Genomic DNA, 27,682 nt, shown 5'->3' with positions numbered 1-27,682 from the left:
TCCAGTTCTCTTTAGAGGCCTGACAAATTAATTCAACAGTTATAACAAGATTCGGTGGCGTGCAGAAGTAACCAGCGCTCTACAGCTAAATCAACATCAGACACTAGGCTGGTCCTCTGGGGGCGCGCGGCAGTGCCTCACTGTTTCTCAGTCAAAGCAGCGCGCTTTGCCTCAAGCCCCCATGGAATATCTGTTAATGTAACTGGCATCTTCATTTTGGCTTTGCTCTGATTTTGCTTGAAAAATCAAATCCTCTATTTTAAGTCTGAAAAGTAAAAGGTTTGGGACGAAAGTGGGCAAAAGAACAAAGAGTGCGAGGCCAACAGAGGAAAACGATGTAAGCTGTTAATGCTACGTTAATCCCCGACTAAAAACAGCTGAAGGTAATACAGAGCTAGATTGCTAGCAGAAGAGGTGAGTGAGAAAGAGGAAACGGGGGGTTACAGGGCATGCATTAAATAGAGGAAATGTCCCCAGAAGTCTTACAACCACTCTGAGGTATATTTTTATATAATTATAAGACTTAATGCCTATTTAACTTTGTTTCCCCACACAGTCGCATATGCATCTCACAGTCTGTGGCTTCAAAGACAACAAGTCTATTTAAAGGAACTATATGAAACGATTTGCATCGCTGATGTATCCGCGGATTGTACGCAAAAGTCACTTTTCAGTGCTCGTGAACATACATTTGGGTATTTTTGTAATCAGGTGATTCATCAAGCTGCTCATTATCACACAACGTCTCCCATCTGAGTATCTCCACCCACGTTTTGAGAACTTTGCAAAGGTGTGCCATCTATCTTCGAGCAAGTCAATCAAAGCAGAGGCAGCTTTTTTAGGAAGGGGCCTTAAAGAGACGGAGCATTTCAGACAGAGGTATATTCTGGCAGGCAGTATGAGAAAAGAAGAAAAGAAGAGAAAAACAGGCGTGAACCAAAATAATTGGTATATATCCCCTTAAATAAAACAAATTTCTGAAAGTTCCACATTCTACCTTTCCGTTAAAATTGCAACATTTCTAAATATGTAAAAGTCTGGTGTCTATAATTTGGAGTCTATTAATGCGATTGTAAGTTATATGTTTATCCGATAAGCACTCCCAATAAAAGGAGAGAAACATGTCCATGACATTGGTAAAAGATGTAGTGCCTCTGGAGTTACCATTATACTGCAGCCTGAAGATGCCCTAAACACAAACAGACAACACCAACGGCGTAATCGCAGGCTGGGACAAATAATGGGCTGTACACAAATGTAATGTGTTCGTTATTCATTCATGGAGTGCATACACATGCACGGCCATGCAAGGCATCGGGGGGTGTTGACTTACCATTGTCAGTTAAAAAACAAATTATACAAAGAAAAACCGACATGGGAGCTCCACACACAGCAGGGGATGGAAAATCAATCATCACATTCAAGCTCACTCAGCAACTTTCAAAATAATGAAAACAAGGGACAGGCAAGGTTTGTATTGGAGACTGTTTTTCTTATTATTATTATTACTATTAAAGATTGTAGCTCTCCCTTTGAAAAGGCACATTTTGATCATTGATTGAAATGGGAAATTCTGATTTGAATTGAGATTTTAAGAAGCAATGTACATCAGGTGTGACCTCAATGTAAAACATGATTATTATATTGCATACTGTTTATTTAAAAAAAGTGCTGCCTTTGAGGCAAGGGGAACCTTTTCTTTTAATTCCAACATAACTGTGTATCCTTCATTTAGATAGCACTGCTATTCACTATATTCAAATATCCTTATGGATACCATTAATTGTATAAAGCTCTGAGGTCACCCCACAAATGTACTAAACAATAAGTGTGTTAACACTGTGCACAGCTAATCAGAATCAGAATCAGAAACAGTTTTATTGCCAGGAATGTTTACACAAACGAGGAATTTTTTTTGGTGGAAGGTGCAACATTTGGACATGACAAACAAACAACAATCAACACGACAGAAAGACAACAAATAATGTGAAAGTGTTTGGGTGTGCTTCAAGTGGTGTGTTTTAGTTAAAGTGTAGCGTGGTTTAAAGTTAAAGCAAAAGTAACAAATGTGTGTGGAGGAGGCCTCAAGTTAAAGTGCATGTTAAAGTGACGTGTGGAGGAGGAAGAAGGAGGAGGAGGAGGGGGAGGAAGAGGAAGAGAAGCGGAAGAAGGAGGAGAGAGGAAGGTGGAAGAAGAGGTGGTAGTCCTGGGGTGACAGTCAGTCAGTCCGGGTTCCATTGATGAGCCCGACTGCCGACGGAAAAACTTTTGGTGTGGCGGGTGGTCTTTGTCATGATGGACTGCAGCCTCCTCCCGAGGAGGGACTCGAACAGGAGTGTCCAGGGTGGGAGGGTCAGCGACAATCTTTCTGGCCCGCTTCAGTGACCTGGAAGTGAACAGGACCTGGAGGAAGGCAGATTGCAGCCGATAACCCTCTCGGCCGAGCGGATGATGCTCTGCAGCCTGCACTTGTCTTTGGCTGTGGCTGCAGGGTGCCAGGCGGTGATGGAGGAGCAGATGATGGACTCAACGATGGCCGTGTAGAATTGTACCATCATTCTCCCTGGCAGGTTGAATTTCCTCAGCTGCCTCAGGAAGAACATCCTCTGCTGGGCCTTCTTGGTGATGGAGCCGATGTTCAGCTCCCACTTGAGGTCCTGGGTGATGATGGAGCCCAGGAAGCGGAAGGACTCCACAGCGTCGACAGGGGAGTCACACAGGATGAGAGGGGCGGGTGGGGCTGCATTCCTCCTGAAATCCACAACCATCTCCACTGTCTTTAGAGCGTTGAGCTCCAGGTTGTTCTGGCTGCACCAGGTCACCAGGTGGTCAGTCTCCCACCTGTAGGCGGTCTCGTCCCCACCAGAGATGAGCCCAATGAGGGTGGTGTCATCCGCGAACTTTAGGAGCTTGACGGACTGGTGACTGGAGGTGCAGCTGTTGGTGTACAGGAGAACAGCAGAGGGAAGAACTCAGCCTTGGGGGGAACCTGTGCTGGTGGTTCGGGAGCCTGAGACGTGTTTCCCCAGCCTCACGTGCTGCTTCCTGTCGGTCAGGAAGTCTGTGATCCACCTGCAGGTGGAGTCGGGCACGTGCAGCTGGGAGAGCTTGTCCTGCAGCAGGGACGGGATGATTGTATTGAAAGCAGAGCTGAAGTCCACAAACAGGATCCTGGCGTAGGTTCCTCGGGAGTCCAGATGCTGGAGGATGTAGTGAAGGGCCATGTTGACTGCATCGTCTGCAGACCTGTTGGCTCTGTAGGCGAACTGCAGGGGTCCAGGAGTGGGTCGGTGATGGTCTTGAGGTGTGACAGGACCAGCGTTCAAAGGACTTCATGACCACAGAGGTCAGGGCGACGGGCCTGTAGTCATTGAGTCCTGTGATCTTGGGTTTTGGGGACGGGATGATGGTGGAGGCCTTGAAGCAGGCTGGAACGTGGCATGTCTCCAGGAGGTGTTGAAGATGTCGGTGAACACCGGAGACAGCTGGTCAGCACAGTGCTTCAGGGTGGAGGGGAGACGGAGTCCGGGCCCGCTGCTTTGGGGGTTCTGCTTTTAAACAGCCTGTTGACGCTCTCTCCAGGATGACGAGGGTCGTCGCTGAGTTGATGGAGGGTGCTCCAGAGGTGTGAGCCCCTGATGGGCTGGGGAGGGTGGGCTGATCGTCTGTCCCTTATTGATGGGGCTGTGGGGATTGTCTCAGGACTGCTCCATTGTCTTTCAAAGCGGCAGTAGAACTCATTGAGCTCGTCTGCCAGAAGCACATTGTTCATGGAGTGGGGTGATTTGGGCTTGTAGTTGGTGATCTGCCTGAGCCCTCTCCAGACAGAAGCAGAGTCGTTTGCTGAGAGCTGCTGTTGCAGTTTCTCAGAGTACAGTCGTTTAGCATCTCTCACCGCCTTGCTAAACCTGTATTTTGACTCTGTGTACAGGTCCTTGTCCCCACTCCTGAATGCCTGGTCCTTCTGCAGTCTTAGCATCCTGAGCTCCGCTGTGAACCAGGGTTTGTCGTTGTTATAACTCACCCTGGAGCTGGATGGAATACAGCTGTCCTCACAGAAGCTGATGTAGGAAGTTACAGCCTCTGTGTACTCATCCAGGCTGTTGGTAGCAGTCCTGAAGACATCCCAGTCAGTACAGTCCAAGCACGCCCGTAGATCCTCCAGAGCCTCACTGGTCCACTTCTTGAACTTCCTCACCACAGGTTTGCAGAGCTTTAGTCTCTGCCTGTATGAGGAATCAGATGAACCATGACGTGGTCAGAGTTTCCCAGTGCAGCTCGAGGACGGCGTGATAGGCCCTGCTGATTGTTGTGTAGCAGAGGTCCAGAATGCTCTTCTCTCTAGTAGGGCATTTTATTAACTGTCTACATATAGGGAGTTCGTGGCTGAGGTTTCCTTTGTTAAAATCCCAGTACAATAACTAAAGAGTCCGGGAAGGTCCGCTCCACACACCGTATCTGTTCGGCGAGGGTCCGCTGTGCCTCGTGCACGTTCCCCTGCGGCGGCATGTAAACTCCGGCCAGGGTGAATGAAGCGAACTCACGTGGGGAGTAGAAGGGTTTGCAGTGAATGATAAAAGATTCCAGGTCCGGCGAACAGTGCTGTAGAATCACCGTTACGTCGTTGCACCAGCCGTTGTTGAGGTAAAAGCAGATTCCTCCACCCTTTGTTTTGGGTAGGTCAAGTATGCCAGCAGCCAATGGTGTGGTTATAATTTATAAATAGGGTCACAAATATAAATGTATATATAAATATATATAAATAATCCCTCTATCAACCATATCAAATGTCTTACCTCCAGCCTAACCTCTGTTCAAGAAACAATGAAATAAAACAGGTAGAAAGAAAAAAAAGAAAAAGTAACAAATGTTGTGTTTTTTATGAGGACCGAATGATGCAAGCTATAGTTCATGAATATTCATGTGCACCACAACAAACAGTGAAAACGGCTTTGTTCAGGAAACCAAATCCCATGCTCCTGTTTGAGAAAAGAGTCCACTCTCTGGAGGGCGCTTGGATCCCAGCCTGCTCACAGGGTTGCCACCAGTGCTGGTGAATGATGCTGAAAAGGCTGGCGTTAAAATATATATATTTTTTTAAAAGACATTGTGGCTGAAGTGCTGTTTTTTCTCTTCGGCAGACATAAGCCGAGCCCTGTGCTCGAGCATCAACAGTGGGTCGATAAAAAGCCACCATGTTTGGGAGCTGTTAATTGAGGCATTGAAGTGATAAATGTAATGTTCCAAAGTGTGAATTTAATGTCCTTAAGTGTGAAGAAGACAGAAAAAAAAGAATGTCAGACTCTACAGGTCGTCGATAAAGACATTTATTTGAGGGGAACATTTTGCATACAAGGAACACGCGTTTCTGACTTGTAACCAGGGGATGAATGAATTATTTAAAATCAATTAAAAGCCAAAAAGTAGTTCCAGAGTAACTCTTTAACAAAGATAATAGTCCTCATTATAATTCACATGTAATAAAACAGAAGATTGAGAAATGCAGAATCCTGATTGAACAGACTTTACTGGGTTTAGCAATGCAATTCATTATTTTTACTGTTTAGTAACCGGTGAAATTATGCAATTACTTTTTTCTACGATGAGGAATCTATTACATTTTAGGATAATCATGACATAATTACCAATGCTAGCCTCAGTATGATACCGTTTCACTTGAAGCAGAAAGTAACATTTACATATGGTAGATAAGTAATGATAAATATTAGCAGAGTTCTGAAGGAAGAATTAGGAGACACCTAAAGGGACCATTACATCCTGATGTATACACATCATACTGTTGAGTTATCTAATCTATGGTCCTTGATGAGGTATTGAGGAACTACTTGTTAGCTGTTGATTAAGTTAGCAGTTAGTTCCTGGTTTATTATTCTTCACTGGTGACTCCTCTTAATGTTCTGCATCCTATCGTAAAGGGTTACTGAAGACGAGCGATAGAATGACAAAAGAACCCCAAAGCAGATTAGTCCGGGAGGAATTGATTCGTTAAGCTTCTCTCTTTTCACGGGGCGCAGCAGTCAAACAGGATTTAAGCGCGAGCCCCCGAGATGCACATCTGCTCTGAGCCCGTCCTCCCTGGGACCGAGGACACCAACCCGGGACACGGCTGGTGTCCTCTGATGCCAACTGCCCACCAACTGGATCTGTGTGTGTGTGTGTGTGGTTTCTGTGTTAATCATGTGCGCACACGTGTAAGGTTCCAGGCACTGCCAGGATGAATGGGTGTGGGGTTCATGTCTACGTATCTACTGTATGTGTGTGTGTCAATGTGCACTTGTACAGTATGTGTGTCAGCAGTCCAGTGCCGCCTTCAGGAATATGGGGATAAGCTACTTCTCCTGGCTTCTAGCAGCTTTATTGCAGATCTGTTCCAGGTGTGTGTGTGTGTGTGTGTTTGGCGTGTGCTAAATTTACATTAACACAAATGCAGTGGGGCCAAGCACCCAGCCAGCTGGACAACAGCGAACAACGATAAGCCCGACATAATGATGTCACACTGAGCCATTTCAAGTTGAAACACGCCCGTCAAAGCTCTCACACCGCTCAATCACAGCCTTTACTAAGATAAGAGAACGTTGCTGCACTTCATCTTTTAACTACAACAACGTATTGTTAAAAACAGTTTTGATCAAAGTAGCTTCATGAAAAACATTGTTCTTCCTTTGAAAGGATATCTTTGAAAGGAGAACGCAAACTGTTACTCAAATACAAAAGATAAATACATCATTCAGCTTTGTTATGAAGCCTGAAAGCTGAGTTGTGCCGTTTGGCCAGAGGTAAAGGCAGGGAAGCGGATTATGGTTAACGATATTATAGTGCTGATGCAGCACGGTGGAGATAGAGTTTGGCGTGGAGGAGGGTCTGCTGGGATGGAGACGCTGCTAATACTGGGGTTTCTGACCTTGGATCACCTACTCTAAGCCCTCCGTGCATGGGTACCTGTGAGCACAAACACACACCAACCACACACAACCACACACCAACCCACAAGCCTCACACTCAGCCCTGAAGCTCTCTCCACGATAAGCCAATGAGGAAGAGGGGCGAAGCAAGGCAGAGGAGGAGGAGGAGGAGGAGGATGTGGCACTGGCACTTGCATCAGGCTGTTTACTTGCATTGTTAATTTCATTAGCCCTTCGGCAACCACTTCAATATTTACCATTCTCGATTTAGCTTTACCCTTTTTTATTATTTTTGTTTTACCTTTTTCTCTTAACAGGTTTGCCACCAAGCCCAACAATTAAACAGAGTGGCCAAAGGTAATCTATCAGCACTCTGGTCTTACCACTTAATATAGTGGCACTCGATTTGCACTCAACTGGAGGCCAAACATTGTAAAAGCCACAATCCTTTTAAATGGGCAATCAATTTGGCAATGTGACTTTGCAGCGTGGTGCTGCTCAGCCCTGCTTGTATAAAACAGCGATACCTGAACATTATCAAGCATGTGGAGGCACATCGGAAAGGAGGACCTGGCTACGTGTGACACCTGATCCACTGCGCAACAACATACACTACCGTTCAAAAGTTTGGGGTCACCCAGACAATTTCGTGTCTTCCATGAAAAATCACACTTTTATTTATCAAATGAATATAAAATGTAGTCAAGACATTGACAAGGTTAGAAATAATGATTAATATTTGAAGTATTAATTTTGTTCTACAAACTTCAAGCTCAAAGGAAGGCCAGTTGTATAGTTTATATCACCAGCATAACTGTTTTCAGCTGTGCTAGCATAATTGCACGGGTTTTCTTATCAGACATTAGTCTTCTAAGGTGATTAGCAAACATTAGAACCATTAGAACATTAAACCATTAGAACACTGGAGTGATAGTTGCTGTAAATGGGCCCATACAGCTATGGAGATATTTCATTAGAAACCAGACACTTCCACCTTGAATATTAATTTACCACATTAACAATGTAGAGTGTATTTTTGATTAATTTAATGTTATCTTCATTGAAAAAACAGTGCTTTTCTTTGAAAAATAAAGACAGTTCTGTGACAGGTTTAACCCTATAAGGTCTGCACATCATCATATAATGGAGAACATATATGTGTATGTACAGTCTGATATCCGTTGTGTCCAAACGATACCCATCCCTAGTTCTAAGTGACCCCAAACTTTTGAACGGTAGTGTATGCCAAAAATGACAACAAAGTATACTTTTAAAATATACAAAAAGTGATGTCATGCTTCTTGCATTCCCTTTAAAAGTAGCCAAGTGTCCAGGGTCAATGCCACGATGTTGACTATAATCTCGTATGCGAGTGTGCGCTGCAGTCAGTGTATTAGCATTAGCGGTCACATACATGGAGCGCGCTGAAGAGTGTGACAGCCTGCTAATGGCTCCGTCACAAAGGGACCGGAGTTTAGACACAGCTATAATCATGATCTCAATAAGTGTGCCACCCTACCAGCACGGCAGCTCAGTCGTGTCCCCTGACATCCATACTCTGACATCACATGCGTACAGTCCAGTGGCGGTTCGTCCATAGGGGGCGCTAGGGCGCCGCCCCTCTTAAAATGTGGAGATGAAAAAAAAAGAAGAAAAAAAGAAGAAGAAAAAAATCTGTCAAAAAACATTATATGCCAAATCATTTAAATAGTAAATATACCATGTTGACGCGCTAAATGTGTGTGGGAGACCGTAAGCCCCTGTCAACAACCACTTAAGTTAATGTGAAAAAATATTATATATCGCCATTATCACGGAGAGAAGCCCCTCCCCTTTTTCGAGGCGCTGGTCTAACGTGTGTGTACGGCATCGATACAACATTTCAGTCGTTTTGGCAATGACCGGCTTCACATTGGCGGATGAAACCGCGAATCTTGGGCGCACAAATGTGCGCGCGATTGGATTATTCGGCAGATCAGAGACCCGTATGTTCCCTCAGCCCATAGAGCAGTGTTGCCAGGTCCGCGGTTTTCCTGCGGAATCGGGCCACTTTTGAAGTGTTGCGCGGGTTGAATTTTGTGTCCTTGGTTCGGTAGACCTATTTTGCATGCAAATTACATGAATATCTTTAAATAAAAATCCATATTTTAAATGAAATAATGTATTCATACCCAAATCCTACCAAACTGACTCCAGATCAGCACGTCCACACATTTTATTTATGATAATATACTGTATCTAATTACACAAGGCCATTTTAGGACCTAGGTGAAATAACTTGAGGGAAAACTGCTTTTAATGCTGGCAAACTAAACATATGTTGTTACTTTGTAGATATTACAATACATTTGGCAATGATAGCAATGCTGTTGGACTTTAAAAGCAGTGTATATGGTTTGGCACGGGCATATTTTGAGTTCTGATATTGGGCTGGTTTTTGGGCTGGTTTTATCTCACAGACCTGGCAACCCTGCCAGGGAGCTCCACCTCCACCTCCACGCAGGTACGCGAGCAACAGAAACTTGTTGTTAGCATGGCGTCGGTGACAGAAAACTCTGTGATACGCGAAAGACCTTTCGATCGACGGTCAGATATTGACAAAAAGAGGCTGAAAGAGTTGGGACCCGAACATCCGGAATTACAAATTCAGCAGCAAAGCACTGACCGCGGGAGGACGTATACCCGGAGATTCAACTCGAGCCTATATGCTAACCGGAGCTGGTTAGCAGGTTGCTCCGTGAGTAATTCGTTTTTTTGTTTCCCCTGCCTGTTGTTTCAAAGTCCTGGGACTGAAACTCTCTGGACTACAATGGGGATGAGGGCTCTAAAGCACTTCACTGAGAAGTGCAAGAAGCACGAATTTTGCCACAGCCATCTAAATAACAGCATGAAGCTAAACCTGTTTGGTAGACTGAGTATAGCAAAGCAGCTCGACAAAGGCTATCGAATTGGCATTCGAAAACATAATGAAGAAGTTCAGAAAAACCGACACATTCTCTCACGAATAATGGACTGTGTGAAGTTCTGTGGTGCATTTGAGTTGGCCCTGCGTGGTCATGATGAGAGCGAGAACTCTGATAACCCAGGGATATTCCGTGGCTTGGTGGACGTTGTTGCCTCACTTGACAGTGCACTGAACGAGCATCACGAGAGCGCGACTGTGTTTAAGGGAACATCCAAAACAGTCCAGAATGAGCTTCTTGACTGTATGCTGTCTGTTGTGAAGGAACAGATCATAAGTGAAGTTCAAAGCAGCGATTTTCTATCGATCCAAGCAGATGAGACCATGGACATTAGCACACAAACCCAACTTGTGCTTGTGCTTCGCTACATCAATGGTGCTAATGTGGAGGAAAGATTCTTTGAGTTCATCCCTCTGCAGTCAGCTACAGCAGAGAGCATTGCCGTGGCATTAAAAGAACGCCTTGCTGCCATCCTCCCAGGTGAGCAGAAAAGTAAACTCATCTGCCAGGCATATGACGGTGCCAGTGTAATGAGGGGTGCCATTTCAGGTGTTCAAAAGAGAATCCAGGATGACTACCCAAATGCCCACTATATCCACTGCTATGCCCATCAGCTCAATCTCATAATGCAACAGGCCACCTCTCACATAGTCAAAGTCAAAAACTTTTTTTCCGACCTTGGTGGATTTGCTGCGTTCTTTTCAAGATCTTCCAAGCGGACCGCTGTCCTTGATGAAACAGTGGCCCATCGTCTGCCAACAGCCAGCAACGTGAGGTGGAACTTTCACAGCCTTGCCGTCAATACTGTGTTTGAGCATAAAGATGACCTCATTGAATGCTTTGGAAGAATTCGAGCATCAGGTAGCTTTGATGACATGACCAGCCAAGAAGCAGGGGGCCACATCAGGCTACTGGAGGATCCTGATTTCAACTTCTTCCTTCAACTGTTCCATCGGATAATGCCACACGTGGACATCCTCTATGCCAAGCTCCAGAAGAGAAACATATATTCAGTCCATATAAATACATGCATCCAGCAGTTCCAAGAGAACATACAAAAAATCAGGTAATTTCATTATTGTTATTATTCTGTAAGCGTAGTCACAACATTCTTCTTTTACATCAACTATAGTAATAAGACAAATATGATTTGTAAATTATTCTTTTTATTTACAGAGATTCAATCGATGCAATGGTGGTGGAGCAACGCAGTGGCTCTGAGCAGCCGAGGAAGCGCCGGGCTATGAAGGAAGATGAGCTTGGAAGGATCGCTGCAGAGGTGAGTGTCAAAAAAGTGTGTGTGTGATATAGCTCCAGGCTAGAGCATCAAGGTGGCTCCTGGCCTTTTGTCTATGTTGATGAGCCATCCAGACACACAAAACATATTTTTTGTCAACTCTGATTGTTGGCTTTTGTCTGTATTATGAAGCCTGTTTGTCGTAGATATTTCCCCACAACTTATCTGTCTGTCTCTCTCTCTCTATATTTATCTGTAGGTTTGTGACACCATACTTGGACACACCAGGGAACGCTTTGCCTTCAAAGACCACCTCATCAGTGCCACCTTACTGCAGAGCTGCCAGTTTGAATGCTACGTCAATGTATTCCCTGAAGTTGCTCTGGCCACCACATTGAAGGCCTATCCAATGCTCAACGGAAGAAAGCTGAAGACAGAGCTTAGCCTCATCTATGGCACAGAGGAATTTCGATCCTGTTGTGGTGCTGTGGATCTTTTCCAGTTGCTCATGGAAAATAATCTTTCGGAGGTATTTTCAGAGACAAAAACACTGCTGAAAATCATCATCACAACTCCCATGACCACTGCTGAGGCTGAGAGGTGTTTTTCAACACTGAAAAGGGTTAAAACCTTTCTCAGGAACACCATGACTCAGGAGAGACTGAATGCCTTAGCCATGCTCTCAATGGAAAAAAGGCTGATCACAAACATGATTGACTTTAATCAGAAAGTCATTGAGAAGTTTGCCAACTTGAAAGAGAGGCGGGCTAAATTTCTTTACAAGTAGTGGGGCCAATGTACAATGTGATGCATCTCTTTCTGAATCCAATGTTTTGTTTGTTTCGTTGTTGTGGACAGTGTTGAGCACTGTGTTCTTGAAATAAAGCTTTGTTACAATATTCTACTCAAAACCTCTTTTCTTCTCATTGTGGAGTGCTATTTAAACCGCGTCGCCCAACTGCGCCCCAAAATGTCACCAGCCGCCACTGGTACAGTCCCATGAAATCTAGCTGAGGCTCAAAAGATGGCTTTGCATACTGCCAACATTTCCAGTTGGGAGAGCAATACTGGGACGCCTTTGCACACACTCCTGTCGTGCAGCGTCTCCTCATACACCCTGGGTGAATAATATCCTGGGCCTCTCCTATAATCCCCTCCCCTCAGCGCACGATCGTATTGTCGGGGTCTTTCATACGGACGACACTGCAATTTATAAACTCGTCTTTCCATTGTCGCGCGCTAACTGCACGCCCAAACCACCCGCCCAAACCACCCGTCTCCATAACCTCACCCCCTCGGCTGATTTATTAAACAATTCGCACACACACAGAGTTCATTGGTAGGTGTGCTGGCGAGGCAAAGCGTTAAAATATTGCCACAATAGCGCAGGAGACCTTTTGATTCACCATTCAAAACAAATCGGACTGCAGCGGGCAGAGAATAAATTCAGACTTGTAAGTAAATACATGTAATTGAAGCAGTGGACTGTTGAAAATGCATCAGGAGCAGGCGCTTTCTATTATGGGGATATTTATCTTCCTTCCTGAACGAAAAGGCCAAGGAAGAAGGCGAGCAGGCGGGTGCCGAATGCGTTTGTTTCCGTGCAGTACAGCACTGTGCGCAAGCTGCGTGTGTTTGTGTGTGTGTGTGTGTGTGTGTGTAATTGCTGCCTGTTATCATTAAGCTGGAGCGATCGGAGGATGCAGAACAACCTATGAAGGGCAAACCTGGGGATATTGTGCGTGACATTGGGAGTCTGCGGGTAAGTAATGATCAGAGCGCCGCGTGACAGCCCAGCCTTAGCGGCGACAATGGCACATTGTTCGCTGCGCTAGGTCGCCCGTGTCCAACTCCTACCCACCTCTTCATTAGTAAGGAAGCCCCCAGATTCTCCCAGACAATCCCATAGAAGCAGAAATGTGACCAGCGCCGCTGCTTCTTCAGTGCTAACGCAGCCATTGTATTTCAGTCATTTGTAGCACACCTGCACGGGTGTTTTCACACTTCATGAAATAGTCATTTTCTATGCTGAGGGGGACAAACAGAGGGATTTGTTCCTCTCTTTCTCTCTGGGGTCATTCCCTTATCCTCTGGCGCTCGAGCAGGTTCAAACCAGGGCCACCACTTCAGATTGAGTAAAAAGCGAAATAACCTTTAATTGAGGAATAATCCTCAAGAATTGGATCGGGGAGTGTAAGATAATGAGCAATTGTCTGTTCACAACATGAGAAAATTTACTTGGAGCTGTGACATCAAGATGGCAGATGTGGAGAGCAGAAAGATATGAATGAAACCAAATACTATATTAATCCATACGACCAACAACCATACTAATCCATACACTGGACCATTGGCACCTACCAGCTCAATGGGTGTACAGTGTATATGCATCTTTAAAGGTTAAAGCTGGTTTTAGTCTTAATTTATTTTATTGTCAACGAATCCCATCAGCAGACCAAACACTAGCGCATTAGTCCGTCTCTCAGGTCTTCCCTGCCGGTGTCACAAAGCCCCAAGCCCATTAATTCCAATTGTAAGCGCAAATCTTTAAAAATACGTGTGACAGATATAGAATCATTTGAGAAATGCAGGTCGTTTTCAGCTTGGCAATGTAGTTTTTCACAAAACGCATGAGTTGGCGGCGTATTTGCTTGCCCCGATTACAATTTGATTCATTGTCTTTGAGCATCACAGCATTATGTATGTATATGTATTCAGAATGTGAATAATAATTGCAAACAAAGTTTGCTTTAATAATTTTCTCAAGACTATACAAAGAAGCACAAAAGGCTAAATGCAACTAATTTGCTGTATAACTCTTTCTGTAGCACAGGTGATGCAGTCTAGAGTTCAATAATACATATAACATTCATATAATTATACATACATATAATTCCTACATAACAGAGAAGCTATCATAAAATACTGTAACACACAATAATGAGTCTATGTCACCAGGAAAGTGTTTGTGTTTGACTGAAATGGACCTGTGCCCATTTTCAGCAAAATAAATGAACATGTCTTCCGGTGCAACGGTGACAACAATCGAGGTCTTTGGCAAAGAGGAATAAACTCAAGCCCACCGGATAAAATACACTTATTTGGTCTTTCATGGCTTTTGTGATGAGAAAATAAACAACAATGTCAGCCGAATCTATATTTGAAGTCTGAGGGGTGCAGTTTGTCGACACCATCACCAGAACTACCCAGGGCATGAATTGTTTAACTTCTTCACTTTGTAAACATGTCAGCACTGCAGGTAGCACAACCATGAATGTCACTCAAGAGGCAGAGTAATTTCATTTTGTTTGGAATGAATAAACCTTCGTCCCTCAAACTGATTACGCTCCCCTCGGAATCTTTTCGGCTCCCGCTTCGATGAAACAGTGCCCCGCTTAATGATGCTGTTGATTCATATCCGGTGTGTTTCGCACCAAAAGGGAGAGAGAGGCAAAGGCTCAATTGCGGCTTGAGTCGGTGGATCCCCTGCTTCCATCGAGCGCCGCTCAAAGAAAATGGACAGACAACAGCAATTCTTGTTTTCGCTGTCATGAATAAGTTATATCAACATCCAATGTATGAGTGAATATGAAAAACGAATTACCATATTTTCCATTAATAGGAACAGAAAAGTTGCGGGTGGAGTTCTCAAAGTGCAGTAAATTCTGTAATTATAGGTCTTTTCTTGTTATTCTTGTTTGGTAAGATGGGAAACTCACAATGAACAATATTCTCTGGATTTATAAGCACCCGGAGAACTCTGGTGGTGAGCTGATAAAGGAACGCGCTGAGCCGGGTTGGCGTTCTTGTGCTAAAGACAGATTTTTAACGGTAATAGGAAGTATTTATATGAACTCAAAGTCTGACTTTGTGCCTGCTATTAGAAAAGTTAGGACAAACAATAAAAATGCCTGGTAGAACTCTCTGGGTTTATAATTGTCGGCAGAAGGCCGTATACTGGGGTATCAAACATCCCACAGCTGGAAGCCAAATAAACTCTGTCTGAACATGATTGATTTATTGGGCCAATATTTCATATTAACAGTCAGTTGATGTAAACAATCTGAATTTCAAAAAGACTCCCGCTTTGCTCAAGGACTTGACATCTCCCGGGGTAGCTCTTCATGCGGTTCGACAACAAAGCAGCCTCAATGCTCAGAGCGCCGCTAAAACACACAAAGAACCACACGGCCAGGAAACACGCGGGACCAAAGTGTGCACATGAACTTAACATGACTTCCTTTTCGGAATGGCAAAAGTGGGTCTGCAGAGCTCAAGGAAGCTGGGGATTTTGTACACTAACCCCTGCATCGATCCAGATCAAGCACTGGCAGAAAGCAGTGGGCGTTGGGAGCAGAAGCCCTTTGATCAAACAGTGGTCATGACTTCTTCAAGAAGCAGCAATCTCCCACTGAAGTCGGGGAACAGTGTGAAAGTCCCACAAGGGCTTATGTCTGAGTATGTCAATTACAGTATGTACGCAGAGCTACTCAAGGGTAGGATCTGCCAATCTCTGCAGCTTTCTGATCCCACCGTGGCTCAAAGTAGAAGGTTCTGTTGCGTCTGTGCCAACAACAAAAACCTGACTGCGACACAACAATAACACATTTACAGCATACAATGATAGCAGTACAGTGCTTTATTATAGCATATCAGGATGTCAAGTGTTAAGGCCATCATGACAGGACCAATGTGATGTATAGTGTGGTTTAATATATAAACTAATTTGGTTTGATTTGAAATAATTGCAAATCAAATTAAAGGGGCTTTACTGTTCTTTGGGCTCTTAAATGTGTTTATCTATACACTACCGTTCAAAAGTTTGGGGTCATCCAGACAATTTCGTGTCTTCCATGAAAACTCACTTTTATTTATCAAATGAATTTAAAATTGAATAGAAAATATAGTCAAGACATTGACAAGGTTAGAAATAATGATTAATATTTGAAGTATTAATTTTGTTCTTCAAACTTCAAACTCAAAGGAAGGCCAGTTGTATAGCTTATATCACCAGCATAACTGTTTTCAGCTGTGCTAACACAATTGCACAAGGGTTTTCTAATCAGATATTAGTCTTCTAAGGCGATTAGCAAACACAATGTACCATTAGAACACTGGAGTGATAGTTGATGGAAATGGGCCTCTATACACCTCTGGAGATATTTCATTAGAAACCAGACGTTTCCACCTAGAATAGTCATTTACCACATTAACAATGTATAGTGTGTATTTTTGATTAATGTTATCTTTATTGAAAAAACAGTGCTTTTCTTTGAAAAATAAAGACATTTCTAAGTGACCCCAAACTTTTGAACGGTAGTGTATATAAAAATGTGAACCCACACTATAGAAGGTAAGCCATGGCTACATTGTTCATGGCTGTGGAACTGTACCGGATCAATATGAAAACAGTTTGAACACGTTGGCTTATTCTAGACTAACTGAACCAACTGTGACAGCTTCATTGATGGACTGAGGAAAAGCTAAGTCACTAAGTGGGGCTTGAATAGTTGTGTCAATATGAGCGTGAGATGTTGATGCAATCCGGTTGCCAGAGAAGAGTTTTGCCATGGTGAGTTTTGGCAAAACATGGGATTTGTTGATGGTTAAAGTTTCAGAGACATGTTTCATATGAGCCTCATAGCACACATCCTAGAAGATTAACATTGTGTGTTGTGAAAAAAATTGTAACGATACAACCGTTACTATTGTGAATAAATAAAAGCCTTTTCTTATGGAACATTACGTAACAATGAACATGTTTTCATTTGGTTTTCCACGGGGCACCAACATTGGTCTCTTGGAAAGTCGGCTTTTGTTTCACCCCTCCACCACATCGCCCACCCACCCTCAGTGAACTGGAGCACTGGTTATACTGGTTACTACTGTACCATGTGACTTTCAATAAGGGTTCAACTATGTCACCTGCTCATTGCCATACGTCACTTGCTCTCCCCAAATAAAAATACGTCTCTATCCAGAACTATCTGTGTCTTGCAGTCATAAAATGCTTAACTGTTGAATCTGAAAGCATTTGAAAAGGGTCTAAATTGGAGGTGGGGAGCGTTTTGATTGGTTCTGTAAGCTAACCAGAGGGGCTCACATGCATGCGCAGCCGGCCCGGCCATGTCAACAAAGCACAGAGAGGCTGAGTTACAACACACAGAGGAGAGTGACTTCATTCTCTGCCCACGTACACAGTACTCCATGATATCTTCAGTTTGCTGCTATATCAATGCTCTGAATATCAAGTTCAGCACCCACAAGACGATTTTGACATACATTTATACTTATTCATTCATCAAGAATAACAGACTTTTTGCTGTTTTGAATTCCAAAAAGTGCCACAAGGTGCATGAAGTTAGACATTCAAGTGTTGGAAACGAGAAGGCTTTTTGTATGTTGTACTTTGCTGAGCGACATCTATAAAAAATGTAATGCGAAAAATATATTTCTGTTAGAAATGAATACATCTATTCAGGTAATCAAAAAAAGATCATGGGCTCTTGAGAAAAGAAGAGAAAAAAAGAAGAAGTTCCAACACCTTGCAGGTCTGTTTTCTGCCAAACAAGATCAGTGTCTCAGCTCCTGAAACATGTCAAGTCACTGTACACTTGGAGCTGATCCAAGACCAGATTAAAAAAATGAAATGAAGATCTTTTTTTCTTTCTATTCTGCTCTTCCAGAGTAAACACACTAATCCGCACACTTTGCTGCCTCGTTACTTGGGCTCTTAATTAAAATGCAACCACTTCTCCTTCAGGCGGTTACCAATACTTGATGCGCTGGATTACCGGCGGTGAAGTCGGACATAATTTGTTTTTAATAAAATATTGCAGGGATTAAGTCGATTGAGTTTACTGAGATTTGGCTCCAAGGAAACGCATGTCTTGTAAATGCTCGGCACAAACAAGCAAACAAATGCGTTGGCATCTTTAACAGGCATTTAATTGCTCCTAATATAGAACAAATGATTGTAATAACAGGGATTCCTTACATAAATGCAGCTACTGTAAATAGGGAAACGGCACATACTAATGAGTGAGTTACCTGTATATTTGCATTTGTTTATATTAATTTATGATGAAATGGCTTGGTGTAATGTTTGGAAGAGGTAGTATTAATTTGTAGCCTTAATTAGGATTTTTATGGGTTGCCACAATAGAGAACACATAAAATGACAGCGTCGTCACTAATTCAACATGGCAAGCCTGCAGAACACCATCTGCTGCCCGAGAAACTGTTAATAAAGTCACAATTATCTTTTTGTTAGCACTTTATTGAGAATAAAATGCGCAGATTAATTAGGTACAAGTCAAGTCCACGGCGAAGGGAAGAGAAGGAGGGCGAAAAAAGGCCAAATCACCAACGGCAGTGGCAAACCATTGGATTCAAGAACGTTTTGCAACCAAACACACCCGTGGCGCTAATGATAATTTCGGGTTTCATTGCTGATGATTTGAAACAAAGGCTTTGTTTCACTTTTTAATTGCGCCTCACATCCACTTACACGCATTTTGTAATGAGGCTACACATTTAACCGTAGCCTCCTTCCTCTCATCACAACAAACACAACCCCAAGAAAAGCAGTCTTCGGAGCCAGTAATTGCACAGTGTGTTAACAGCTGGCTATCAAAACCCAGCAGGAAAATACAATTCACCCTGTAAAGTTGAGCATCAAGCCTATTCATGATCAATACTGCTGGGCCAAGAAAGCACTTATCTGCTGTGTTTACATTGTTGTTAGTTTCTCATCAAGAGCTCTTCCCTCATTACTGCCTTCCCCCTCCGTCTCACCCACGTCAGCTTTCGATGCGTTTCCAGGCTTTTGTCAACACCGGCACCGACAATAAACGGCCAGAATGGAGGCCAGATAATTGTGTTAATCCCCTTTGCCTAAGACCTTGACGAGTTTAATTCATGGTGATTGTTTTGACTCCCCTCGTTGACGATCAATACGGTCCATTTCAGCACTTTTCTTTTCTTTTTTGCCAGGCTCAGAAACAGAAAGCCCCTATGCTACATCACTCTTCTGTATGAAGACTGCACACTGTATCCTTCAAAGTCATCAAATGTGCAGACCGCACACGGACGAGCACAAACCATTGTAATAACTACTCTTCAAACTCGGCGGCTCCCGGTGGAATTTACAGCCATGTCACGTTCTACTGTATGCGTGCGTCTCACATTATCTAAGCCTGTAACATACATGTCACCCACTTTCTTGCTTCTTCTTTTTACTGTAATTGGCTGCATAAGGGAAATGCTGGAGATGATGCTGTGGGTGTGGGGCGGTCATTCCTTCCATCTATGTCTCTGAAGTGCTTATCAGTGACCCCGAGCAGCGAGACGCCCTCTGACCCTGTCATCAACACACACACGCCGATAGGCGATATGAGCAACTACCTCTGCAAGAATAAAAGATAAATACACACACACACACACACACAGTCCTATCAAGCTCCACTTCCCTTCTTTTCTATGGATCCATAGTGGAGCTGCAGTGTAAAATGGAAGAGCGGTGACACCGAGGTTGCCAAATTAGCCACTGTGGCACTGTTTATTTCCCCTTTACGGCAGTGGAGAGGACACCCTGGAGAGGGGTGACCGACAAACATGTCTAACAGAGGCAAGGAAGCGGATGTGCAAGGTAATTGTTCTTGTTAGCATGATTTATGATTCATAAATCCTGCACTTACCCGGCAGTCCCTTTGAACACAAAAAGAATCGGGTAAAGAATTTCCCCTTTTCGGACGTTTATAAAGCTTAATTACCTGGGCCTGGCCGGCGGTTTATGTATTGATGTGAGAACACCAGGGCAACCACCCCAGGTCTCCTGTGTGTTTTTTTAATCAAATGTGCACGGCTGCTTATGCATAACCAGATTTGTAGTAAGAAAGTGCACAAATTAAGCATGCCCATTGCTCAGACGGCGGTACCTCCTAAGTGGCATTTGGGAAATTACCTCATATATTTGTGGGCATGCTTTGTTCACAGAGTGGCAATTGACAGCAGTGTAATGAAATTGCAAGTGGAATCGCTGAATGTGTTTTTTAAAGTCAATAACACCAAATGTAATGCCCCGCCGAGCAAGAGTTTGGGAATACTGTAATGATCAATTTGAGTGCTGAGGGTGGCCATTTTGAATCAGCCTCATACGGAGACAATGGGAGCCTCTCACTCGGTGAGCACATAAAAGAACTTCATCAGTATTTGTGCTTATGGGGAGATTGAGCACAGACACAAGAGATGCATGCTGAGTAGCAGCCGAACACTCTTGGCTGTTTTAAAACCACGAGGTTCCCCTTTTGACTACAGATGGAATACAATTACTGGATACAGCGTTGGAAAAGTTCAACTTCCACGTATAAGATTCAGATAAATGTACCCAAATCTACCAGTGATCCGTGGGCCAATAGAGCAAGCACACTAGCGTTTCCTTTAAGCTCCGCCTCCCAGCCCTCGGCCTCCGGCACACTCGCATTAACGGAGGAAGCAAAATAACTCAGCTTTCAAAGCATTTTTTTTGCTTTTAGGCTCCAATGATTTTAATAAGGACTAGTTAAGTGTTTGTACTAGTCACTTGAGTCCACGCTTTCCCAATGCAAATTTATTGGGAACTATTTTTTGGGGGGGGCCCAACAACATTAAGTGATCTAGAGGTTGTAATACCAAGTTTTGGCTACTTTATCAAATTTTCTTCAAAGCCCTGTGCTGATCCTGGTGGCCGGTGGCTTGACACTATGCAGGTACAGTAGTTTGAACGATACACTTTGTTGCACTCCCACTGTTAAACTTGTGTGAACCCTTGAAACATGTTTAAATAAATCAGTTATTACAAGAGAGTCAATCTGCTATTTCCTGAATCCCTTCTTTTGTCTTTTTTTATACTCCTCCATTCCTATTCTTGTCCTTCACCAGGCGAGTATGTTTACAGCAGCCTTTTCTCCCCTTTTTCTGAGGTGGAGATCCGACTCCTCGAGTGTGTCGCTTGCTGCACTTCACGGCTTAGGCACTACATTCTGGTTGAACGGTCTGGAGGAGACGCCACACCACGGCAGCGCTTTTCACTCCTCGTTCACGAGCTGCCTTTAAGTGACCACTGGCCGAGGAGGCCCGTCTGATTTATCGACTGGAAGGGAGAAAACAAGTTGGGTTGGGCCTTGATCTGTTACAGGGGTATGAGTATAATGGGAACCTTGAGGAAGGAAGGGGATTAATAGGGAAGATAAGTTTCCTCGCCTCTGTTCATCAAGGTGCGTAGACGTCATCTCCAGAAGCAGAAGAGCGCAACACAATGTATGTACCTCCTTACAAGAGAATTGTTTTGTATGATGATTTGGCTCAGATATATAATTATTTTGTTCTCAAAGTAACTATGTAAGTATTACAAATCTACTTGCATCTTAATACCTTCATACAAGATCAGACTACTTTCCTATTTGGATATTCCATAATGGCATAAGAGAATACATTATATTAAAAGCCCATGTAATAGTATATAACTTCCCAAGAAGGCTTGTAAATCATAGTGACAAACTATAAATCTTAAAACTGGAAATAACATTTTTTTTTTTTAAATAACAATAACATCTCCACATTTTGGGGGGATTTTGAGCAGCTATACGGCAACTTTAAAACCATTGTTTGTGCATATAATAAACTGCTCTGACTTAAGTAAGGGGACAATCAGTATCGGACTGGTCAGACAACATGATCAGATTGCACCCTCGTCAGACGGCTTCGGAGCGAAGTGAACGGAGCCAGCGCCATCGTGTTTTCCTCATTAGGCGCTATCAGGTGGCATCAGCTGACGGAGCAGGCGATTGCTGCGTGACCTCCAGACTCCTGGTGGCTGGCTTCCCGTAGGCGCCTGGGGTGAACCCTTTGACATCATTACTATGGTCACCACTGCTTTGTTGATAGGAGGACAGGGTTGTAGCACGTGGCTGTCATGCTCAGTATCATGTGTTCCTAATCAGAATAAGCAATCTGGTTTACGTGAAGTAGACAACTTCGAATGCTGAGCAGCTCAAACAGCATGCAAGCATTCAGTGGAACTGTCCTGCGAAAGTGCTTCTTGGATGCCAAACGTAAGGTTTGCTTACAACAAGCATCTGTAATATTGTTTTACTTATTCTGCAGAATTCGGGGCTATCATTAAGTCATGTGTTTCACCAGTTGGTGATCACAAAAATGTGTTCCCCAATTGCATGGCAATAAATGTTTAAATATTTCAATCCGACCGACAGACAGGAAGACCAACATTGCCTTTTTTAAAGCCATGCCCCCATCGAAGCTAAAAATTAACTAAGCAAATAAACAAACTAAACCACTATTGGATGTATCTTAAGAGTGTGCAATGAAATAATAGAAGAAATATCCTGCAAAATAATATTCTCAGCATTTTATTTTCTTCAAACAGATGTGTACTGGGATGAAATGACCTGACAGTAAAGTATTCACAGTTCAGAGTATCTGTTCATGTTTGGCGCCAGTAAGATTGGATTGACAATAGCAGATATTGTGGTTGTGGCCATGTCAATAACACTTCAGCCCGTGAGAGTGAGCCACGGAAACCTTCCCAGTCCCTGATCCAATTAGCTGCCAACCAACCCGGGCAATCCCCTTGGCCGCTTGAGCCACCAACAGCAGCCAGCCGGGCAGAGGTCAGAAGGTGGGCTGCCACCTAAACTCTGTGCATTGATTACAGTTGATCCCTCTGGAGTTGGTGATTGAATGTGCTTCCATTCCACACCGCCTTGACACCCACATACATAAACATAAAAAACACAAACACGTGAAGCCAGGCCTGACATATAAGCGTGGGAATGGAGCAGTTCAAAGGCTCACTGCAACAGTAGCGCAGGCCAGACGAGTGAATGATTTTGTTTTTATGGTAGAAGATGTCCAATCTGATTGCCAACACAGAGTAGGGCGGTCAGCATTTGGATGAAGACGTTACAGATTTGAGTCGGCACCCTACATGAAGAATGAAGCTGTTGAAGCTTTGAAGTTGATTAAATATGCTGTTAAAATTGTGAGGGTGGGCTGCCAACAAGAGCTAGCATAATTCAAGCCCCTATTTATCCCAGTTGTAATCATTTTTCAACCCGAGCTCCATCAAACGCCTCTCAGTCTTTGTAAAACTTCACAGACACTGCATTTCTCAGTCCTTAGTGTCAGCAGTTAATTAGTGGTTAACACACACAGTCTGCCTAGAGACAGATGAGTGCACATCAAAAGGGGCAATACAACAAGATGGCTCCTTCAGTTTCCATGTGTTCATTCTCCAACTGCAACACCCTGTCAAACCTGATACTATGTCCAGGGCAGTCTGCCACCTCGAAGGGTGTGACCCTGCTCTGGTCCTTCAGCTGTCCACTCCTTTGGGATTCCTAAAGACCTGCTGCCCCCCTGAGGACTGAGCCAGTCTCCCTCTAACTCTCAAGCATGAATTCACAAACACCATCTTCTATGGCATGGGGTGAACACCTTCTGCATCTTCAATAAAAGAGAATGAACAGTCATCTCTGCAGCGATGACACTTTAATGCCAGACAGCTTGCTGGTCAGCTCCTGTACGAGTGAATCCAGGAGAGCGGTTGAGCGTCGACGTCAAAGTGCAGGTTAAGTGCGATAAGCGAAATGAGCATATGCCAAGGGGAAGATAATGACTAAAAATGACTTTCCACGTTCCTTACACAAAGAGAGACGGGTACAGGGGCACAGCTGCTGTGGAAGATTAATGGTGCTGCCAGATGTAGGGACTCTGGAGAGGGTGACCAGCCCCTGGTGCTCTTCACCATGCTGGAAGAGGACAAAGCGGCCATCAGAGGTGCACGGGACAGACACCACCAGGAATGTTGATTCATCGCTGCATGCAGGGTATACGATTACATGACAGCAATGAGCAAAAGCTGCCACAGATGACAAGCTGAAGGTGTGCAGAGCTTCTAATAATGATGTTTTTGCTGTCAATGATGCCTTACAATCTGTACGATACGCACAATAATCACGAAATAATGAATCACCTTGCATTGACGACACCGTGCCTGTAATGCGGAACATATTTTAAAGATGTTCTTCTATTCCACACCTCGTTTTGCGAAAGCTTCGTGACACAGTATGCATGTGAGGGAAAGATGGAAAAGCCGAGCATTGTCACAGCTGGCTTCAGCACAAGTGGAATCATTAGAGGCCAAGACAGCAAACTTAAGCAAAATTAGGAAAAGAGAGAAAATAGATAGGGGAGTCATTCAGCAAAGCACAGCGCTGCCTCTCTTCCTCTTTAGAGTCACCTCTGACTCACCTCCAGGTCACCTGAGCAAACGACATGCCATCACAGCACAGTGTCAATACTGCAATTTGTTTTTCTATTTCCTCCCTTATCAAGGTTAAACGGGACAAATCAATCATCTTAGCTTCTGCGAAAGGGGGGAAGAAGTACCCTTCTTGTCGGAAAATAGGGGTTATAAATAAAACGGCAGCAGAAACCAAATACTTGAGATACAAATTTCTCAAAAAGGCAATTAACTCTGGGTAGGGGAGAGAAAGAGAAGACGAGAAACCTGAAACAAATGCCTTCTGAAAGCCCTTCTGCCAAATCTCAGATGTGAAGACACCGGTTACTTGTTCTCAGTACAGAGAGTTTCAATTACATGAGGTTTGTCCTTGGTTGGTCTATTTCAATATGTTATCTTGATACATTACCACTGAAACATACCTACATTTATTCTCATTCAGGAGCAAAATTAAGCAAAAATAGACCCTTTATCAGGCTGTGCTCGGTGTTGTGTTATTGTGTCTGTTTCGATAGAAAATAGATCATAGAGAAGACACACTGCCTCCACATAAATGAGAAATCCACAATTACTTTTCACATGGATTCCTGCGGAGCCAAAAGTGGCAATGAGATGGCTCTCGCACAGCTCACACAGTATCAGTGACATGTCTTGTGAATGTTAGCATGTAATTGGTTCAACAAAACACATGCAGTGATACAATGGTGTGTTTTGTGCAATTTTGCATAATACAGGGTTGCTGACACAATGCATGCTGTTCATAAACCAGATAATAGAGAAAGGCATGTACAGTACATTGGGGACCACCTCAAATGGGTATGACATCGTGTTGTATGGAGGTGTAGACAGGTGGTCACCATATACCTGAATATGCATAAAGAATTCCTGACACAAGGTAATTTGTTATTGCACGGGCAACTTGACAAGCTATGAGAGCAGGTTTGTCGTGAACTTTACAGCACACCTGTACAGCGCTGTAGGGACGACGCGTTTCTGTCGGCCAACCCCCGAAGTGAGCATCATTCGGGTTCCCTCAACAAAAAGCCAATCGGATTTTTCCAATCGAGATTTGTTCAGCGAGATAATCATAAATGAACATGTTTGTGATCATGTATGTGTGAATGGCAAAATTAAAAAGCTAACATTAGTCTATCAACCAACGACAACGCGGTCTCATTCAGCCACTTGTTAGCAAACATGTTTTAACCCTCCTGTTGCCTTAGGGTCAATTTGACCCCATTCAATGTTTAACCCTCCTGTTACCTTTATATTTACTGACATATTTTACCCTCTGGGTCAATTTGACCCCAGCAATTAAAACCTCCAGAGAATTATTAGAATTAATATTGTTTCCCAAGTTTAAGTGTGAGGTACTTTATGTTTGTTTGTTGACTACCTAAATAGCCCTTTAAATATATAAAAAAGTTGATATTTCTTATATGTTTGACACAGTGAAAAACAGCCTGGGGTCAAATTGACCCGAAAGAACACCGACGTTAAACATTGAATGGGGTCAAATTGACCCTAAGGTAACAGGAGGGTTAAGACAAAAAAGCTTTACTGAGGTATTTCATATTGCATAACATAAAATCTCTTACGCCTGTTTACCACAGACCACATTGCAGGCATTAAATCAAGAAGTCTAAACTTTTAGAAGAGAGACCAGGAGTGTGTAAAAAGCAAACTCATTCCCGGGTTCATTCCTGCAGCACTCTATTGACTCGCACCAAGAATTCAAACTGTGGCCCTAGCCTTGAATGTCAATGACTAGAGGCCAGAGCGAGGGTTAATATGTCCCATATCATTGCATGCAGGCTATACTGTCCATTTATTCTGTTTCCCACCCAAGGTTTCATTAAGCTCCTCAGCTGGGAAGGCAGCGAGATAGATGGGCTGCTGCTCTGTGTTGGGCACTGATAGCCTAGGTGCTGTGAAACAGAAGCGTCAAGCTTTTTCACAGCACAGCTGTTTCTGCAGCGCTAACGCTGTGCACATAATCACTGCGAAGACACTCAAATCATCATCAAAAGCTTCTAAAAATGCAAAGAGAAAAAGAAAGAGAGGTGTGGACCTGTCCACTTAGCTCTAACGGCTTAGAGCAGAGGTCAATAAGATGCGTCTGAGGGAGTATTGGTGTGCAGTTCAAAGTTGATGGGCTCCTCCCACAACTCTCAAAGGTTTGTGGTTAAAACCAGCAATTGGTTCATTTAAAATATTACATTCCCAACTCCCGCGCCAACGCCTTGCTCAAGAGCTGCGTGTCCTCTAGAAACATTATTGTAGCGTGTGGCAGGTCCACTGGAGTGTCACTCTAAACATTGTGATGCATCTCTGTTCTTTTAATTAAGGGATAATGTCCAATTTCATGACGTTTATGAGGTTATAACATCCATTAGCCTGCAACAGATGCTGTGGCAGAAGAGCTAACTAGCCTCGAGCTGAGCCACACGGGTCGTCCTCCAGGGCAGCAAGCCACACAGTCCGGCACCTAATGGTGAAAGACATTCACTCTCTCTCTACCTCTCCTTCTGTTTTTTGGTTACTAATTGTCCACTCTTTTGTCTCCTATTCTCTCTGTAGCCATTCCCTCTCGCTGCCTTCGAGCAGAAATTGGAAGGAGATTTAAAGAGTATAGCTATTGAACTTTAAACGGCTTATAGCCATGGAACATAAAACTGGCATTTAAAATTTGTGATTGCAATTAAACGCAAGTTATTCGCAGTGAGAATGTCAAAAGCAGGTCTAATCATTTTTATTGTGCCGCTTAATTATTGCATTGCACTTTTTCCTCACCCGAGCCAAATGCTTTCTGGGTGCATAATTTCAACCTTTAGCTCCTCTTCTCTCGCTTATGCCAACAGCGAGATGAGCAGTCTGCTCTGAAGCCCCTCAATTCCAACAAAACGAGTCTGCCTGAACCTCTCCAACACTATATTTGTTGGGCCTACAGCCAGCCCTCCTCTCAGCGGTGACCTCAATTTTCTTATAAATACCTTTTTTTTTTACTCGTCCCAGTGAAGGGTGAAGGACACAGTCTACTCGAAGCATCAATTGAGATATTATTAGTTTGCTGCGGAACCAAACGATGAAATATGTATACACACTTTGGGATTTAACAGTGGTCAAACGCTGAACCGGTAGCCATGGCAGAAAACCATCTGTGTTCCATGACTGGTTCTATAACTGTTGAGTTTTAGTCAAAGTAAAGGTTTTTGGATCACCATAACCAGCAGACTGAAACGGCACTTAAGGAGAA

At 43.6% G+C, this 27,682-nt stretch overlaps 1 protein-coding gene and 1 long non-coding RNA gene across 14 annotated transcripts in view; one reads left to right on the top strand and one right to left on the bottom strand.

Moving 5' to 3' along the window:
* Positions 1-2,371: 2,371 nt before the first annotated feature.
* Positions 2,372-27,682, bottom strand: part of LOC130211498 (NACHT, LRR and PYD domains-containing protein 12-like) — a 295,374-nt gene continuing 270,063 nt past the window's right edge. For all 13 annotated transcript variants that reach the window (XM_056442249.1, XM_056442260.1, XM_056442261.1 and 10 more), the window contains one exon: positions 2,372-2,403. In XM_056442249.1, coding sequence (XP_056298224.1) covers positions 2,379-2,403 — 25 coding nt within the window. In that variant the 3' untranslated portion in view covers positions 2,372-2,378. The remainder of the gene's footprint in view (positions 2,404-27,682) is intronic.
* LOC130211508 (uncharacterized) lies at positions 10,915-11,832 on the top strand. Its single transcript, XR_008835087.1, has 3 exons — positions 10,915-10,952; positions 11,063-11,165; positions 11,383-11,832. It is a non-coding gene; the product is annotated as an uncharacterized LOC130211508 (long non-coding RNA).

Source organism: Pseudoliparis swirei, chromosome 21 (assembly GCF_029220125.1).
Source record: "Pseudoliparis swirei isolate HS2019 ecotype Mariana Trench chromosome 21, NWPU_hadal_v1, whole genome shotgun sequence".
Classification (NCBI taxonomy): domain Eukaryota; kingdom Metazoa; phylum Chordata; class Actinopteri; order Perciformes; family Liparidae; genus Pseudoliparis; species Pseudoliparis swirei.
The sequence above is the reverse complement of the archived record's forward strand: the minus strand, read 5'-3'. Positions and strand labels throughout refer to the sequence as shown.